This window comes from Coregonus clupeaformis, chromosome 21 (genome assembly GCF_020615455.1).
Source record: "Coregonus clupeaformis isolate EN_2021a chromosome 21, ASM2061545v1, whole genome shotgun sequence".
Classification (NCBI taxonomy): Eukaryota; Metazoa; Chordata; class Actinopteri; order Salmoniformes; family Salmonidae; genus Coregonus; species Coregonus clupeaformis.
This window is the reverse complement of record NC_059212.1, coordinates 35,200,468-35,217,324: the sequence shown is the minus strand read 5'-3', so window position 1 is coordinate 35,217,324 and position 16,857 is coordinate 35,200,468. Positions and strand designations below refer to the sequence as shown.

At 43.2% G+C, this 16,857-nt stretch overlaps 1 protein-coding gene across 1 annotated transcript in view; it reads right to left on the bottom strand.

The window, feature by feature from the left end:
- LOC121534656 (protein Wnt-3a) overlaps nucleotides 1–15,161 on the bottom strand; it is a 162,332-nt gene extending 147,171 nt beyond the window's left edge. Inside the window, exon 1 of the mRNA XM_041841239.2 lies at nucleotides 14,960–15,161. Coding sequence (XP_041697173.2) covers nucleotides 14,960–15,161 — 202 coding nt within the window. The remainder of the gene's footprint in view (nucleotides 1–14,959) is intronic.
- Nucleotides 15,162–16,857: the final 1,696 nt, after the last annotated feature.

The following is a 16,857-nucleotide window of genomic DNA, read 5'->3' as shown; positions in this document are numbered from 1 at the left end:
TTATTTCGTAATTGAAGAGACCTACAACAATGTAGATGTTTATAATTGTGTCATTTCTATCAAGTATTATATCTGAGGGGTGGATTTATCAAAACAATATTCCTGAGGTAGGTCGCCCCATCTCCATAGTCAACGTCACTACCCTAATAATCATCCTTGAATTTTTGTTTACGGAAATATTATGAGATTAGCCAAATCCATTGCTTTAAAATAGTATCGGCACCGCACTTACAGTAAAATACAAAAGTGATCTATATTATCAGTTAATATACACTTTGGTAAAACTAATAATAACTTAAATCCTGATATGTTCCACCTCAGCATGCCCCACTTGAATGAACTGATGCCCTCTATACATTGTAAAATAATATACAAGACCAGAGACCTTCTTACAGAAAAACTGTTCTGACAACAAACTAGACAACTGTTACATAGGTTGGTCAGTAGTTGTAGATCCCTAACACTGGCTGTCAGGGTCAATTGATATTGAAGTCACTTAATTCAGGAAGTGATTTGAATTCAAAATAAAACAAATTGAAAGACTTTTGAAATAAATAACTTCTTTTCAGTTTTATTATAAAGACATTGATAATAAATAATGTTAAATCGGAATTTCAGCTTACTTCCTGAATCGGCTGACATCAATTTGAATTGAACCCAACCCAGCTGTCTGTAGTAGTGGACAAACTCCGTGCCCTCTAAGGTGAGCTCTCTCTCCAAGAGGCATGCAGGCCTATTAATCACAGGTAATGAGCTGGAACAGTGGAGCGCAGAGTCAGGCTGCCTGCCCCTTACGACCATCTCACTCACTCACTCACCCACACACACAGACGTCCAGAGAGAGAGAGAGAGAGAGAGAGAGAGAGAGAGAGAGAGAGAGAGAGAGAGAGAGAGAGAGAGAGAGAGAGAGAGAGAGAGAGAGAGAGAGAGAGAGAGAGAGAGAGAGAGAGAGAGAGAGAGAGAGAGAGAGAGAGAGAGAGAGAGAGGGAAGAGAGAGAGAGAGAGAGAGAGAGAGAGAGAGAGAGAGAGAGAGAGAGAGAGAGAGAGAGAGAGAGAGAGAGAGAGAGAGAGAAAGAGAGAGAGGGGAAGAGAGAGAGGGGAAGAGAGAGAGAGAGAGTGACGTGTGAGCGACAGTCGCTTCATTCTTGTCACGTTACTATACTGATAGATTTATGTGGCATGCAATTCAATACTTAATCTCAGAGTTGTGGGCATTTACATGATTATCTAGAGTTGCTTTTTCACTCAATTCTGAAATATCCAACCTTTCCAACCAATTATCATAATATATACTGAACAAAAATATAAACGCAAAATGTAAATTGTTGGTCCCGTGTTTGAAATAAAATATCCCAGAATTTTTCCACGCGCACAAAAAGCTTATTTCTCCCAAATGTTTTGCACCAATTTGTTTACATCCCTGTTAGTTAGCATTTCTCCTTTGCCAAGATAATCCATCCACCTGACAGGTGTGGCATAGCAAGAAGCAAATTAAACAGCATGCTCATTACACAGGTGCACCTTGTGCTGGGGACAATAAAAAGCCACTCTAAAATGTGCAGTGTTGTCACACAACACAATGCCACAGATGTCTCAAGTTATGCGAGAGCGTATAATTGACATGCTGACTGCAGGAATGTCCACGAGAGCTGTTGCCAGAGAATTTAATTTTCATTTCTCTACCATAAGTCGTCTCCAACATCATTTTGAGAATTTGGTGGTACGTCCAACCAGCCTCACAACCGCAGACCACGTGTAACCACCTGAAGGATCGTCTGAGACCAGCCACCCAGACAGCTGATGAAACTGTGGAGTATTTATGTCTGTAATAAAGCTCTTTTGTGGGAAAAAAAACTCATTCTAATTGCCTGGGCCTGGCTCCCCTGTGGGTGGGTCTATGCCCTTCCAGGCCCACTCATAGCTGCGCCCCTGCCCAGTCATGTGAAATCCATAGATTAGGGCCTAATGAATTTATTTATCAATTGACTGATTTCCTTATATGAACTGTAACTCAGTAAAATCATTGAAATTGTTGCATGTTGCATTTATATTTTTGTTCAGTAATAATATAATTTGATAGGAAGACAGCATTTTCTGCATTCAAATTGTACAGTAATGCAAAACAACATTGACTGCTAAAGTACTGTATACACAACAAAAGTGCAGTAGAGGACGGAAATGATGATGGAATGACTCCTGGATCCAGTGGACTATAATGGACACCGTTTAAACAAACAAGAAAGCAGAAGGATGAAGGAGAGGATGAAGAAAACATCAATTAAAGGGATGTCACTCGTTTTATTGAATTTAGAGGACATTTTACATTACATTTACATTTTAGTCATTTAGCAGACACTCTTATCCAGAGCGACATACAGTTAGTGAGTGCATTCATTATTTTTTTAATATTTTTTTTTCATACTGGCCCCCCGTGGGAATCGAACCCACAACCCTGGCGTTGCAAACGCCATGCTCTACCAACTGAGCTACATCCCTGCCGGCCATTCCGTCCCCTACCCTGGACGAATTGTGCGCCGTTGCATTGGTATCCCGGTCGCGGTCAGCTACGACAGAGCCTGGATTCGAACCAGGATCTCTAGTGGCACAGCTAGCACTGCGATGTAGTGCCTTAGACCACTGCACCACTCAGGAGACGTTGGTTCTCACTTCACTCTTATACAATGCTGCTACTCTTTAGTCTGGTCCCGATAATTAATATATGAAGTGGTTGATTTGTTGATAGCTATGCCTGCTATTTGTTGATAGCTATGCCTGATAGCTATGCCTGCTATCAAAATTAAATTTGTAATCATTAACATTAATTTTATCCAAGAACAATATTGTGTCAGTATGATGGCTGTTATTGTCTATCTAATAACAGTTTCTCTATCTAAAATTAATTATCTATATAAAACATATCTCTATAGATATAGTAGATCACTCTCAAACGCACCACATTTTAAGATCATGCATGCCAAGGAAGCCATCCCATATTCTGTCCCAGCTGTTATTATTTCATATGTTACATGTGGTGACCCACACGTATGTAGTTTCTCTCTCTGGCTACTGGCTAGATACTACAGCTGTGGCTCTGTTACTGTACCAGTAATCCTGGTGGCATATTTAACAGATGCTTGCATACACACATTATTATTATCATTCCTGGGGGCACATATATATTTTTGTGGGGCTTATGACCCACTGGCCCTTGGCCCTTGTCCTTGATCCTTGGCAAGTGAGGCTGGAGATAGAGACAGCTAGTGGAGTGACCCACGAATAGCGATTGTAATTTAAATACTTGCACGGTCAGAAAATAGCTCAATTTGTTAGCTATGTGATTATTTACGGTCCATGTAGGCAGAGGTCAAGTAGGTGTGTCCATCTGTCTGTGTAGAATAAAGGGGTTATATGGTGTGTGTGTGTGTGTGTGTGTGTGTGTGTGTGTGTGTGTGTTTGTGTGTGTGTGAGTCATATGGCTGACGCAGGCTGTAAATCACCTGCAGTAATCTCCTTGACGACGGCAGAGGTAGCAGGGCACCGGGTGCACCGACGCAGACTTGACAAATAAGGTAGACGCAGACTTGACAAATAAGGTCCAAGAATGAAGAATCTGATCCTGAAAGGCAGGCTGGCTGCGTAGTAGTGGAATGGATACCTGACTATTTTCACACACCGGCACTCCACTCCCGGTCCAAACACAGGCACACACTGAAACACACACCTATCTGCAGTTTAGGGAGGAAGGAATGGAAAGTTAAGCAAGCGGTCACTGCTGGCAGATATGTGCGGTTGAGTGTGCGTGTGTGGCATCCAAATAAGGCAAGGTTTAGCCAGTGATGAATCTTCCAACTGCTTGTGGCAGGCTTCCTACCCTGTGGCATCCAAGCCACAGGAAACGTCATAGTTTAAATATTACTCTAAGACAGGGGTGTCTTAGAGTCTTAGGATCCGGACTGCGAAGGGGTCCAATCTGGCCCGCAGGTGGTTTGAGCATTTCTTTATTTTTATATGTAGGTATATATAGATATAAAGCTAGATGGTAAGGGAGCATAGAAAATTCCAAAATCGATGGATAGAGGATGATTTCTTTCAAATTTTGGCTTTGAGGAAATATATACAATTTTCAGTGTGGCCCTCTGGACCTTGTTGATGACCGAATGTGGCCTCCGGAGCAACATTTTTTGACACCCCTGCTCTAAAATCAATAATGCAGGCTTAGATATTGCACTTGAATAGTACAGTATGTAGTAAACCTAATATTTGTGATCTGCAGTTGCCTCATCCATTGTTGAACGTATAAATTAATGATATGTACCCATTGATTCTTGAAGAATATAACTTATAAATGCCTCATGAGCTTAGTTCAACTGTCATATACCATCAGAACCCAAAATATAAGCTTGTTTTACTCCAATGTTTGTAAACAAAGTAAATGTAAACGCACACTGTATAACCTCAAAACATGGTTAAAACTATAATTTTGATATCATGGATGGTCAGTCCTTGCCTCCGTTGCTCTGTCTATGAATTTGAGAGTGGTTACGTTTCTCCAGCCCCATCCCTCAGCTTTTTACCAAAACAATGGCTATGTTATTGTTTCAGCTGCGGATTGCCCCTTTAAGATGTGCAAAAGTGGTCTACAGTATAATGTTGCCTATGTCTTGCTCTCTCTGATAAAAGAGTGTATCATTCCAAAATCATCCTTTTCATTCAGTCATCCACTTTACATTTTCTCATCCCTCTAATTTATCTAACTGGAGGTAGCAGCTCGCTATATCTAATCAGATATAAAGCATCTACCTTCTCTCCCTCCCTGGACTTTCTTCCTCGTTCAGATCTGTTTATGGATTTTGGTTTAATCACAGAGGGATGAGAGCAGGGAGTAGAGTGGTGTGATGGATGGGCTGGGGTGGGGTAACCTCTTTCGTGTGTTTCTAATATCTACCACAAAATCCCTGCAGGTGGAAACATCTTGGGTGTTCCAGGGTGGACTCTAGACTCAGGGCTTGATAGATTTAACAGTTTCCCAGTGTGGACTGAAGGACTGCATGGGATAAGAAAAGAGAGGGAAAGAGAAGGGCAGTGTGGTAGTGGTGGTTCTGGAGCGGATTGAAACTCAGCTCAGGGCTGAGCTGGAGAAAAAGCACCCTCTGTGCGTGGCTCTGGGTAATAGCTATCCCCCCTTTCCCTCTCCCTCTCTCTTTCTCTCTGTCTTGCCCTCCCTCTCTCTCTCTTAACCTCTCCATTTCTCTCTCCTCCCTCTCTCCCATTCTCACTCTCCCCTCTCTCTCTCTGTTGTAACGCCCCCCTACCTCTCTCACTCCTCTCTCTCCCTCTCTCTCTCTCTCTCATCCCCCTCCCTTTCCCCCCTCCCCTTTCTCCCCTTTCTCTCTGTAGTGCCCCCCCCAAATCTCTCTCCCCCCTCCCTCCCCCTCCCTCTCCCTCCTCCCCCTCTCTCCCCTTTCTCTCTGCAATGCCCCCCCCCCCCTACCTCCAGTGGTGTAAAGTAACTAAGTAAAAATACTTAGTTCATCTTTGGGGTATCTGTACTTTACTTTACTTTACTATTTATATATTTTTAAAACTCTTCCTTTTACTCCACTACATTTCTAAAGAAAGTACTTTTTACTCAAATACATTTTCCCTGACACCCAGAAGTTTGGGATGCTCAGGCAGGATAGCAATATGGTCCAATTCACGCACCTATCAATATAACGTGTTGTCATCCCTACTGCCTCTGTTCTGGCGGACTCACTAAACACAAATAATGTGTTTGTAAATGATGTCTGAGTGTTGGAGTGTGCCCCTGGCTGTCCGTAAATTTTTAAAACAAGAAAATTACGTCATCTGGTTTGCTTAATACAGGGAATTTGATGTATAGCATTTACTTTTACTTTGAACTTTTACTCAAGTATGACAATTTAGTACTTTTTCCACCCCTGTCTCCCTCTCTCTCTGTGTGTTGGGAGGGGTGGGGAGGTAATGAAGCTTAAGTAAGACTGGTATCTGGTAATGGAATATACACAACGGCAGTGTCAGGTCTGGATCCAATAATGTGTCACATACCCCGTCTGGAACAGATTGGCCCAGATGATCTGAGTGAACTCTTACAAGCCAGGAACCCCCCCAGCCCCAGCCGAGCCCAGCCCAGGACAGCCTCTCTCCCTCTTCTCCCTCTGCCTCTCACCCCGACCCCCTGACCCCCATAAGACCAGTCATCCATCCAAGGCAGGACACTAAGGCCCTGAGTCCCAACCATTAATTTGTCTCAACTCCACAACCCTGTCCACAAGCCTGGAAATTATGGTAGAGTGCCTTTGGCATCAGACAGGGAATTAACAGGTGCATGATCAACATTAGCTAGCCAAAAAAATTAATATTGGGCTAGTAATCTGTGTGCTTATTTTCTTGTTAGAAATCGTTCTACAAATAATTAATTGGTTCAAATACTTGAGGCAGGTAATACAAAGGGCATATTTTTGTTTTACCTTATTCACCAAGACCGGCTGAGATTCAACCATTTATTATAGGGGAGAGTGGGGTAAGTTGAGCAAAAGGGGTAAGTTGAGCCACCCTTGTTTCTAGGAAACCATACACAAAATGTATAATTTGACCAAATATTTAGGAAGAGGTCATCATTTCACGGAGTATGTGAAGGAAGAAACCACATGGAAAAAGTGGTAAGCAAGTTAGGTCTAAAAGACAGATTTTCACCAAGGCAAATTAATTTATTGTTTAGGACCTCATGATGCTTGTATCTAAATCAAAGTAGATCATTTAAAGATTGCTCTGTACATCGGTTGGGGTCTCTATAAGCTCATCATGAGGTCCTAAACCTAGCATGGAAGTGCATCTGTGTAGCTGTGTGGGCTAAAACAGTCAAAATGTTTGCCTTGGGGTAAGTTGAGCCAATGTCCATGGGGTAAGTTGAGCCAATGGTTGAGCCAATGGCAAGTTGAGCAAATATAAGTGTTTTCTTCCCAGGCGTAATGCAAGGCATTATCTCTGGGATATGAGGTAACAACAGGGCCTAGCCTATGTTAAAAGTACAAAGTGTTTGTTAGGTGTTAAACCTGTATTAAAATATACAATACTTAAAATTATTAAAAGGCAAAAAAGCGATTGTGATTGTTTTGAATTGTGTTTGGGAAATAAAGATAGACATGGTTTTAAAAAGGTAGTGGTAATATTTAATTCAGTACAGGAATTTGTAGGTGGCTTAACTTACCCTGTCCTGCAGGCTCAACTTACCCCATACCCTGAATTCTGATTATTTCCAGGAATACACAACATCCTGAAATATATCTTTGTTAGAAAGAATACTATATTTCCTTTGACGGAGTGATGCTGAATGTAAAACAATGGCTCAACTTACCCCACTATCCCCTACATACGCTCCAAAAAAAGACAACGCAAGGGTAGAACTTGTGTGGCAGATTTCAATCCATCAATATTATAATATATTATATCCTACCAGTACCCCAATGAACATGTCCGGTATCATGTTCCTAATGAGCAGTTGTGGTGGGCAGGGCACCGTTTAGAAAAGTAGCGTTATCAGCTATTTGTAGCTGGGGAGACTAACAGTGTGCTGGGTCGTAATTTCAGACAGGGGTTATAGAGTGGCAGGAAGCGTGATGCTGGAGAGGCATGTGTGTGAATTTACCGCCCTGCTCCTGGCTCAGGCCCACACAGAGCGCCCTGCCTGGGGCCTTGGAGTTGCTGCTGCATGGAGCTCTGTTGCTTGAGAGAGAGAGAGATTATAGTTTCACCTCTAGTTTTCTCTTTGTGTTGGCCCACACACCCCTCTGCTTTACTGTCCTTTATCCCAGCTTTCCAAAATAGAGGAAACATTTTGTTCCTGTCCTAGCCTGTGGAAAAGAGAAATGAGGGAGAGAGAGAAAGAAAGAGTGAAAGACTCCACGGCTATTAATACAGTTCCAACTAAAAGCTTCTCTGCCCTCCCACTCAGAGGAAGCTCCTAAAGTGAACATGTTTTAGGGCCTGTACGCATGGTCAGCAGGTTGAAAAGGGGGAGCAGACTGTGGAAAGAGAGAGAAGGGAAAAGGAGTAAAAAAATGAGTAAAAACGCTCTGTGAGTTTTAACCTCTCTGCCTTCCCGTCACCCACGACCATTGTGACATTCTGAGATGAGCTCATCCATGTAGGGCCGTTCTGCAGCATGCAGGCTCCCAGGAGGAGTGTTCCTATCGGCCCCAGTCCTCTCCTCTACCCCCATTTTCTATTTTGTACTTCAACTATTTGCACATTGCTACAACACTGTATATAGCCATAATATAACATTTGAAATGTCTCTATTCTTTTGAAACTTTTGTGAGTGTAAATTTTACTGTTAATTTCTCGCTTTGGCAATGTTAACATATGCTTCCCATGCCAATAAAGCCCTTTGAATTGAATTGAATTGAGAGAGAGAGTGCTAGGCCCTTGCACTCGTCACCTCAGGTTATATGTTACTACAGCCTGGCCTTCTGGACAACAGCACTTTATATTCCATGTGTCTTAAATGTTTCCATGCATTCTCCCAGCCAAGCGTCGGTCAGAAGCAATTTTAAGTCTCCGCTATGGTTCTAGTGTTCTGGGCAGGAGTAGTGTGATCCGCCCAGGCAGGACTGCATGTGTGTTGGCAGGAGTTCTAGACCCTGGATGAGACGACGTGCCAGCGAGCGGCAACCAGACGCACGTTCAGCTCAGACTGTCTGGTGATGACAGACAGGCAGCAGACACACCAGGTACCAGTCAGAGTCAATCAGAGGTCAAGCCCTGATACACTCACTCACTCAAACACAAATGCTCTGTATTGTGATACAATAAAGAGGACTGTATTGGTTGTTACATCAATACGTAATACTACAGATGCATTACATTATACTTTCATTCATTTATATCAATGTAACAATTGCAAAGGTTTGCTTGAAACTTCATGATTTTCGAGAACTTGGCTTGTAGCTAGACATAAACAAACAAAAATTCATTTCATGAGTCATTAGATGTTTTACCAAGACTGAAATCTGAAGCAATGGAAGGAAACGTGAGGCTTGGGTGAATTGCCTGGCTATGCCCCCTCTCACCCTACCTCCTGCGCCAGTCCAGGTGCACCCTCTCCGGGGTAGCCTGCCAGGCAAAGCCTCCACAGGGAAATAGAAGGGTAAACATGGGGTAATAAACCACTACCCCTGACGTTAGACTGACTAGGCTCCCTCTCTAACGCCAAGCATTTTTTAATACTTAGCATTTGTAATAGAGAGAATTGCTATCGACATTCTGTCTTAACAGTGACATTTTTACTGTTTTAAGATACTGTTGAGCTGATATGGTGTAATTGTCACTTACAATATACAGTTGTGGTGAAAAGTTTTGAGAATGACACAAATACTAATTTTCACAGTCTGCTGCCTCAGTTTTGATGATGGCAATTTGCATATACTCCAGAATGTCATGAAGAGTGATCAGATGAATTGCAATTAATTGCAAAGTCCCTCTTTGCCATGAAAATGAACTTAATCCCCCAAAAAAACATTTCCACTGCATTTCAGCCCTGCCACAAAAGGACCAGCTGCCATCATGTCAGTGATTGTATCGTTAACACAGGTGAGAGTGTTGACGAGGACAAGGCTGGAGATCACTCTGTCATGCTGATTGAGTTAGAATAACAGACTGTAAGCTTTAAAAGGAGGGTGGTGCTTGAAATCATTGTTCTTCCTCTGTTAACCATGGTTACCTGCAAGGAAACATGTGCCGTCATCATTGCTTTGCACAACAAGGGCTTCACAGGCAAGGATATTGCTGCTAGTAAGATTGCACCTAAATCAACCATTTATCGGATCATCAAGAACTTCAAGGAGAGAGGTTCAATTGTTGTGAAGAAGGCATCAGAGCGCCCAAGAAAGTCCAGCAAGTCCCAGGACCGTCTCCTAAAGTTGATTCAGCTGCGGGATCGGGAACCACCAGTACAGAGCTTGCTCAGGAATGGCAGCAGGCAGGTGTGAGTGCATCTGCACGCACAGTGAGGCAAAGACTTTTGGAGGATGGCCTGGTGTCAAGAAGGGCAGCAAAGAAGCCACTTCTCTCCAGGAAAAACATCAGGGACAGACTGATATTCTGCAAAAGGTACAGGGATTGGACCGCTGAGGACTGGGGTAAAGTCATTTTCTCTGATGAATTTCCTTTCCGATTGTTTGGGCCATCCGGAAAACACCTTGTCCGGAAAAGACAATGTGAGTGCTACCATCAGTCCTGTGTCATGCCAACAGTAAAGCATCCTGAGACCATTCATGTGTGAGGTTGCTTCTCAGCCAAGGGAGTGGGCTCACTCACAATTTTGCCTAAGAACACAGCCATGAAGAAAGAATGGTACCAACACATCCTCCGAGAGCAACTTCTCCCAACCATCCAAGAACAGTTTGGTGACGACCAATGCCTTTTCCAGCATGATGGAGCACCTTGCCATAAGGCAAAAGAGATAACTAAGTGGATCGGGGAACAAAACATCGACATTTTGGGTCCATGGCCAGGAAACTCCCCAGACCTTAATCCCATTGAGAACTTGTGGTCGATCCTCAAGAGGCGGGTGGACAAACAAAAACCCACAAATTCTGACAAACTCCAAGCATTGATTATGCGAGAATGGGCTGTCATCAGTCAGGATGTGGCCCAGAAGTTAATTGACAGCATGCCAGGGCGGATTGCAGAGGTCTTGAAAAAGAAGGGTCAACACTTCAAATATTGACTCTTTGCATAAACTTAATGTAATTGTCAATAAAAGCCTTTGACGCTTATGGAATGCTTGTAATTATACTTCAGTATACCATAGTAACATCTGACAAAAATATCTCATAACACTGAAGCAGCGAACTTTGTGAAGACCAAAACTTTTGACCACGACTGTACAGTGTGATATCAAATATGTTTTATGAAATGAAATGTATCATTTAAATATCTACCGCACAATCAAATGAAACATGACACTTTTGAATTATGTGCATCAACTGACATTTATGCTTTTACACACAAAACAATGTACATAAAGAACACTGCATACCGTGCATATTCTGATAGTCAAAGACACAAATATGAAATAAATATGATTTACTTCAGATTGACAGAAAACCTGTTTTGTATGAAGAAAAGCAAAACTCTCAAAACTCTCACAGCCTAAATCAAATGCATATTTTTCATACCCTGCCCAGAATTCCGGAATCCAAATCATGTGTTGCAATTTTCGGGTACACATATTTTGGGTAACCTGCCAATATTTCAAAAATCAATATTAGTCACACACCTCTCATATTATATTTATTGTCAGGGGTGCTTAGGGTAACCCTTGCATGCTTTTTAAAGAGCGCACCTGTGACACATAAATCTGCAACAAACTCCCAGACCAGTATGTTACATTTCTAATAAGCGTCACTGAGCAGGGAGGGGGGTTAGTGAAAAATAATGGCTACTGTATGGGTCTGTAATCAGAGCCAGCTGTGGCCGGCCATGTGGGCTATACTTTGCTCTGCTATGGGAGTGGAGCGTGTTACTGGAAGATTTGCGCCAGGGAAAAGCTGGCAGGCACATCATAAATCCAGCTCATTGGGTTAGGTTGCATTTGGAGGAGGCCCGAAACAAGCAAATTGCCTTTTGATTAGTGAAAAATCCCTTCCCAGCGCACGGCACGCATTGGATGGGTCTCTTTGGATTTCTCTCCTACTACATTGCAGCACACCAGCCATCTCCCTCAAGCAGGGCAGAAGGCGTATCTCCTGTCTAGCCTGCACTGCCACCAATCACACACTTCCCAGGATGCTTAGAGGCTCAACAACATTTGACATGATGTAGTTTGGAGAGAAATGAATGACAACGAAGAAAACAACATCAAAACGTAATCTTCTCAAGCCTTGGCCGATCATTAATATGTTACTACAGAATTCTGTAGTTTGTTTGTTGAGTAACAACAGTCAAACTCTGAGATATGGATATTAAGTAGTAAGGATATGATGGAGTACTAGACCTGATTACAGGGAGTCAAGGAGGAAGAGCCACCACAGGAGGACAGGACCCAACAAAACCGGAGCCCAGGAACCAAACAGTAACATTTTATGGCGCTACCCACATGAAAAAATACTATAGTATACTATGGCATAAAAACGGTAGTATTTACAGTAGTATTTACTGTAGTAAGTACTGTAGTATATTGTAGTGTTTACAGTTAACTATATTATAAATACTTTAGTAAAAGAAAACTGTAGCATATACTATGGTAATTACTATAGTGTTTTTGCGGATTGTAGTATACTGTAGTATTTACTGTAGTGTTTTTGTTTTATTATCTTTGATATAGATGTGGAGGCTTTCTCATTCAGGAAACCTACTGGTAAAATAGCATAAGAGCAAATGTTCCATAACCTGTAGGTAGGTATATAGATGGGTAGGTTGTTAGGTAGGTAGGTAGGTAGGGTGGCGGTGGGTGGGGTAGGTGGGTGGGTAGGTAGTGGGTGGTGGGTAGGTAGGTGGGTGGTAGGGTGGGTGGGTGGGTAGGTGGGTAGGTAGGTAGGTAGGTGGGTAGGCAGGTGGGTAGGGTGAGGTAGGTGGTAGGTGGGTAGGTGGGTAGGTAGGTAGGTAGGTAGGACTGGGGTCTGACCAGATAGTTCAGAGCTTCTGCTCTTTTCTATAACCTGTAGGGAACACAATATATGGTCTATAATTGGCATGTAAGTTTCTCACGTATGGGTGGCACAAATTGTGATATGGGGGAGGGAATGGGCAGGGTATATGAAAATTAAATACAGTAGAATTTACTAAAGTTAAAAAAGTGTCGTGTTTTTGTGGAATGTACTGTTTTTGCCGACATTGCTGTTTTTATTTTTTGTGGCTAATACTGTAGCATTTACTATAATATACTACAGTATACTACAAAATTATATAGTAAGTATTACACATGATTGAGCAATACTACAGTGTGTAATATAGTATTCTACAGCATACTACAGTTTACTATAGAATTCTATAGTAAGTACTGTAGTATTATATATTTTTCATGTGGGTAAAAACTGCCCCGGAAAGGATTTGTCGCATTCTCTGCTTAAATGATTAAAGAAGCCAAAAACAAACTATACACTACATGATTTGACTTTCTCTTGTCGCATAGCATAGCACCGCATAGCAGCGCATGCAAACATGTGAAACTATGTGGATTCATGAAAAACAAAGGCAAAATAACATTCCTGTCCGAGCAATCGCTGTAAGCACTACATCATGTTTATTAACACTCGTAAATCACAGCCGGTGGTGGGGGGGGTGATAGGAACACTCCTCCTGGGAGCCTGCATGCTGCAGAACGGCCCTACATGGGTGAGTTCATCTCAGAATGTCACAATGGTCGTGGGTGATGGGAAGGCAGAGAGGTTAAAACTCACAGAGCGTTTTTTTATTCATTTTTTACTACTTTTCCCTTCTCTCTCTTTCCACGGTCTGCTCCCCTTTTTCCCCTGCTGACCATGCGTACAGGCCCTAAAACATGTTCACTTTAGGAGCTTCCTCTGAGTGGGAGGGCAGAGAAGCTTTTAGTTGGAACTGTATTAATAGCCGTGGAGTCTTTCACTCTTTCTTTCTCTCTCTCCCTCATTTCTCTTTTCCACAGGCTAGGACAGGAACAAAATGTTTCCTCTATTTTGGAAAGCTGGGATAAAGGACAGTAAAGCAGAGGGGTGCGTGGGCCAACACAAAGAGAAAACTAGAGGTGAAACTATAACCACCTCTCCAGCCATCTCGCTCTCTCAATTCAATTAAATTCAAACGGCATTGCCAAAGCAACTGAAATAGATAATAAACAAAAGTGAAATACACAATATAAAATGAACAGTAAACATTACACTCACAAAAGTTCCAAAGGAATAGAGACATTTCAGATGTCATATAATGGCTATATACATTGTTGTATATAGCCATAATATATACAACCATTCTCCCTAGTGGCGCAGCAGTCTAAGGCACAGCATCTCAGTGCTTGAGGCGTCACTACAGACCCCCTGGTTCGATTCCAGGCTGTATCACAACTGGCCATGATTGGGAGTCCCATAGGGCAGCGCACAATTGGCCCAGCGTTGTCCGGGTTTGGCCGGTGTAGGCCGTCATTGTAAATAAGAATTTGTTCTTAACTGACTTGACCTAGTTAAATAAAAAAAAGTTGTACCGATGTGCAAATAGTTCAAGTACAAAAGGGAAAATAAATAAACATAAATATGGGTTGTATTTACAATGGTGTTTGTTCTTCACTGGTTGCCCTTTCCTTGTGGCAATAGGTCACAAATCTTGCTGCTGTGATATCACACTGGTATTTCTCCCAATAGATATGGGAGTTTATTGAAATTGGATATGTTTTTGAATTCTTTGTGGGTCTGTGTAATCTGAGGGAAATATGTGTCTCTAATATGGTCATACATTTGGCAGGCGGTTAGGAAGTGCAGCTCAGTTTCCACCTCATTTTGTGGGCAGTGTGCACATAGCCTGTCTTCTCGTGAGAGCCAGGTCTGCCTGCGTCGGCCTCTCTCAATAGCAAGGCTATGTTCACTGAGTCTGTACATAGTCAAAGCTTTCCTTAATTTTGGGTCAGTCACGGTGGTCAGGTATTCTGTGTACTCTCTGTTTAGGGCCAAATAGCATTGTAGTTTACGCAGTTATTTTGTAAATTCTTTCCAATGTGTCAAGTTTTGGTTCTCTGTCTCTCTCTCTCTCTCTCTCTCTCTCTCTCTCTCTCTCTCTCTCTCTCTCTCTCTCTCTCTGTCTCTCCAGTGTCCAGCTTGACCTCTTGTTTCAATGGCCTCTCACCCCTCTGTCGTGTCCCTCCCCTGCCCTCCCCTGTTGCGTCTCCTCTCCTTTCTTTGTCTCTGTGCTCCTTCATCTCTCCAGTTACGTGGCACCACACCTCCTGGTTGTTATCCCCTTTCCTCCTCACCCCTGGCCCCCTCACCCCCCCATGCTGAGGGGTGACACTCGATGCCTTTCATGTGGCCTTGGCCCCTGTTCCCCCCTGGTTCCTCCTGCCTGTTGAGCTGATCCGTGGGGCGTGGGTCCCAACCCCTCCCTGGGTGATTGATGGCCAAGGTGCCCTCTCCACTCGCCCCCCCACGCCCCACCCCCGGCCAGGGGGACGGCATAGTGTTTCATGAGCTCAGCTGTGTGGCGCCCAGGAGCTGCACCTCCAGTCTCCAACACAGGCCAGGCACCAGGCACCACTCTCTGTCCTCTCTCTGTATAACCCCACACGGCACGACTCCCTTGGGGACACAAAGCATGCGTGACCTCCCGTTAGACCCCTTTATCCCACACACACACACCGACCCTCACTTTAGTGACTATACCATCACTTTACCCCTCTGACAGTTGTCCTTCACTCTTCTATATCCTCCCAAAAACCTCTTACATCCTGTGTCATTTACCTTATGTATAGAAGGCCTGAGAACGTGACCCCATACCTTTTCTATATCCTTCCTCGCCCAACCCCTTGCCCAAATCACCCTCACCCTGCCCTCACCCCTCAGCAACCCTCCCTCACCCCTTCCTCACCCATATCACCTATCTCACCTGACCCCTCCCCTAGGAGCCATTGAACGGGTGTGCGCTGTCTCAGTGTGGTGAAGGGAGCATTCCAAGAAAGGGGGAAGCTCTCTCTCTCTTCTATCTCAGGAGGAATCTGAGGACACTGATAGTTCTTATCGCCGTTGCTGGAGAGAGCAGCACCTGTTGGGATGGTACTGGAGCGAGGACTGGAATCCATTCTGGTCACCGACAGCTCCACAGAGACCTGATACTCCCTGGTCCACAGGACCGGATGCTCACTACTGCCACTCACCAGCCAGCTGTCAATCAGATCCAATACTTGTATGAAGACAAGGGGAGGAACAGTTGGGTGTAAAGTTAGACATACCTGGAATCAGTGACATCTATACAGAACGTTTGGGATACTGATTGTATCTCGGTGCATATCTCTTTCATTAGTTTATGTATGCTCAGGTTGGATGTTGCTCAGTGCAGCGCATTGTGATTTTCTGTACATATTATATGCTCGTAGGCATCGTCCTTTGTGTACTATTACTCAAATCAAAGTACATTTTCACAATTATTTGAAAAATGTTGTTCATCTGTATGTAACCGGAATGAGTATGTACGTACCTTCAGGCAGTAACTGCGTACGGACCCTATATTTCATAAGACTTCTCAGAATAATTTCAGAGTTCTCTGGAAATCCGAGAGTAACCCAATTGCTGCTCGGCAATGCTGAGGGAGCAATCCAAACTCAGATGAAACCAGATCGGCCATGTAAGAGTAGAGCTCCAATGAAAAGATATACAATACAGTCAACTCAACCAGTGCTGCCTGCTTGACAGCCAATGAAATATCACGTGCCCAGCTGTTGCTTTGACAGTGAAGCTGTTGCCGAGGGAGATGGGTCCCCGTCTAGTAAATCATCAAGAGGGACGTTCCAGTTGCTCCTGATGTCTGTGGTTTAGAATGGGGGACGACGTTGAGACGTATACCATAGCTGTGTCTGAAAACCTGTCATCAGATGTATATGTATTATTATTCCGTTCACACATGGGTTTGTAACATACATGTCACTTGCTGCCAAGTCACTGACTGACCCTCTACCATTTCCCCTGTACCACCTTTGACTTTTATTATTAAATATTCCCAACATTTTATATTTAATCATCATTTCATGAAAAAATACAATGAAAACAACATGCCATTGTTAAGATACTTTTTTCTCTTTAAATAATCTCATGACTATGTAGGTTATTGTGGTATTAGTAATTTAGTCCACACTTGGATGCTGGAAATATTTTTGGGGAC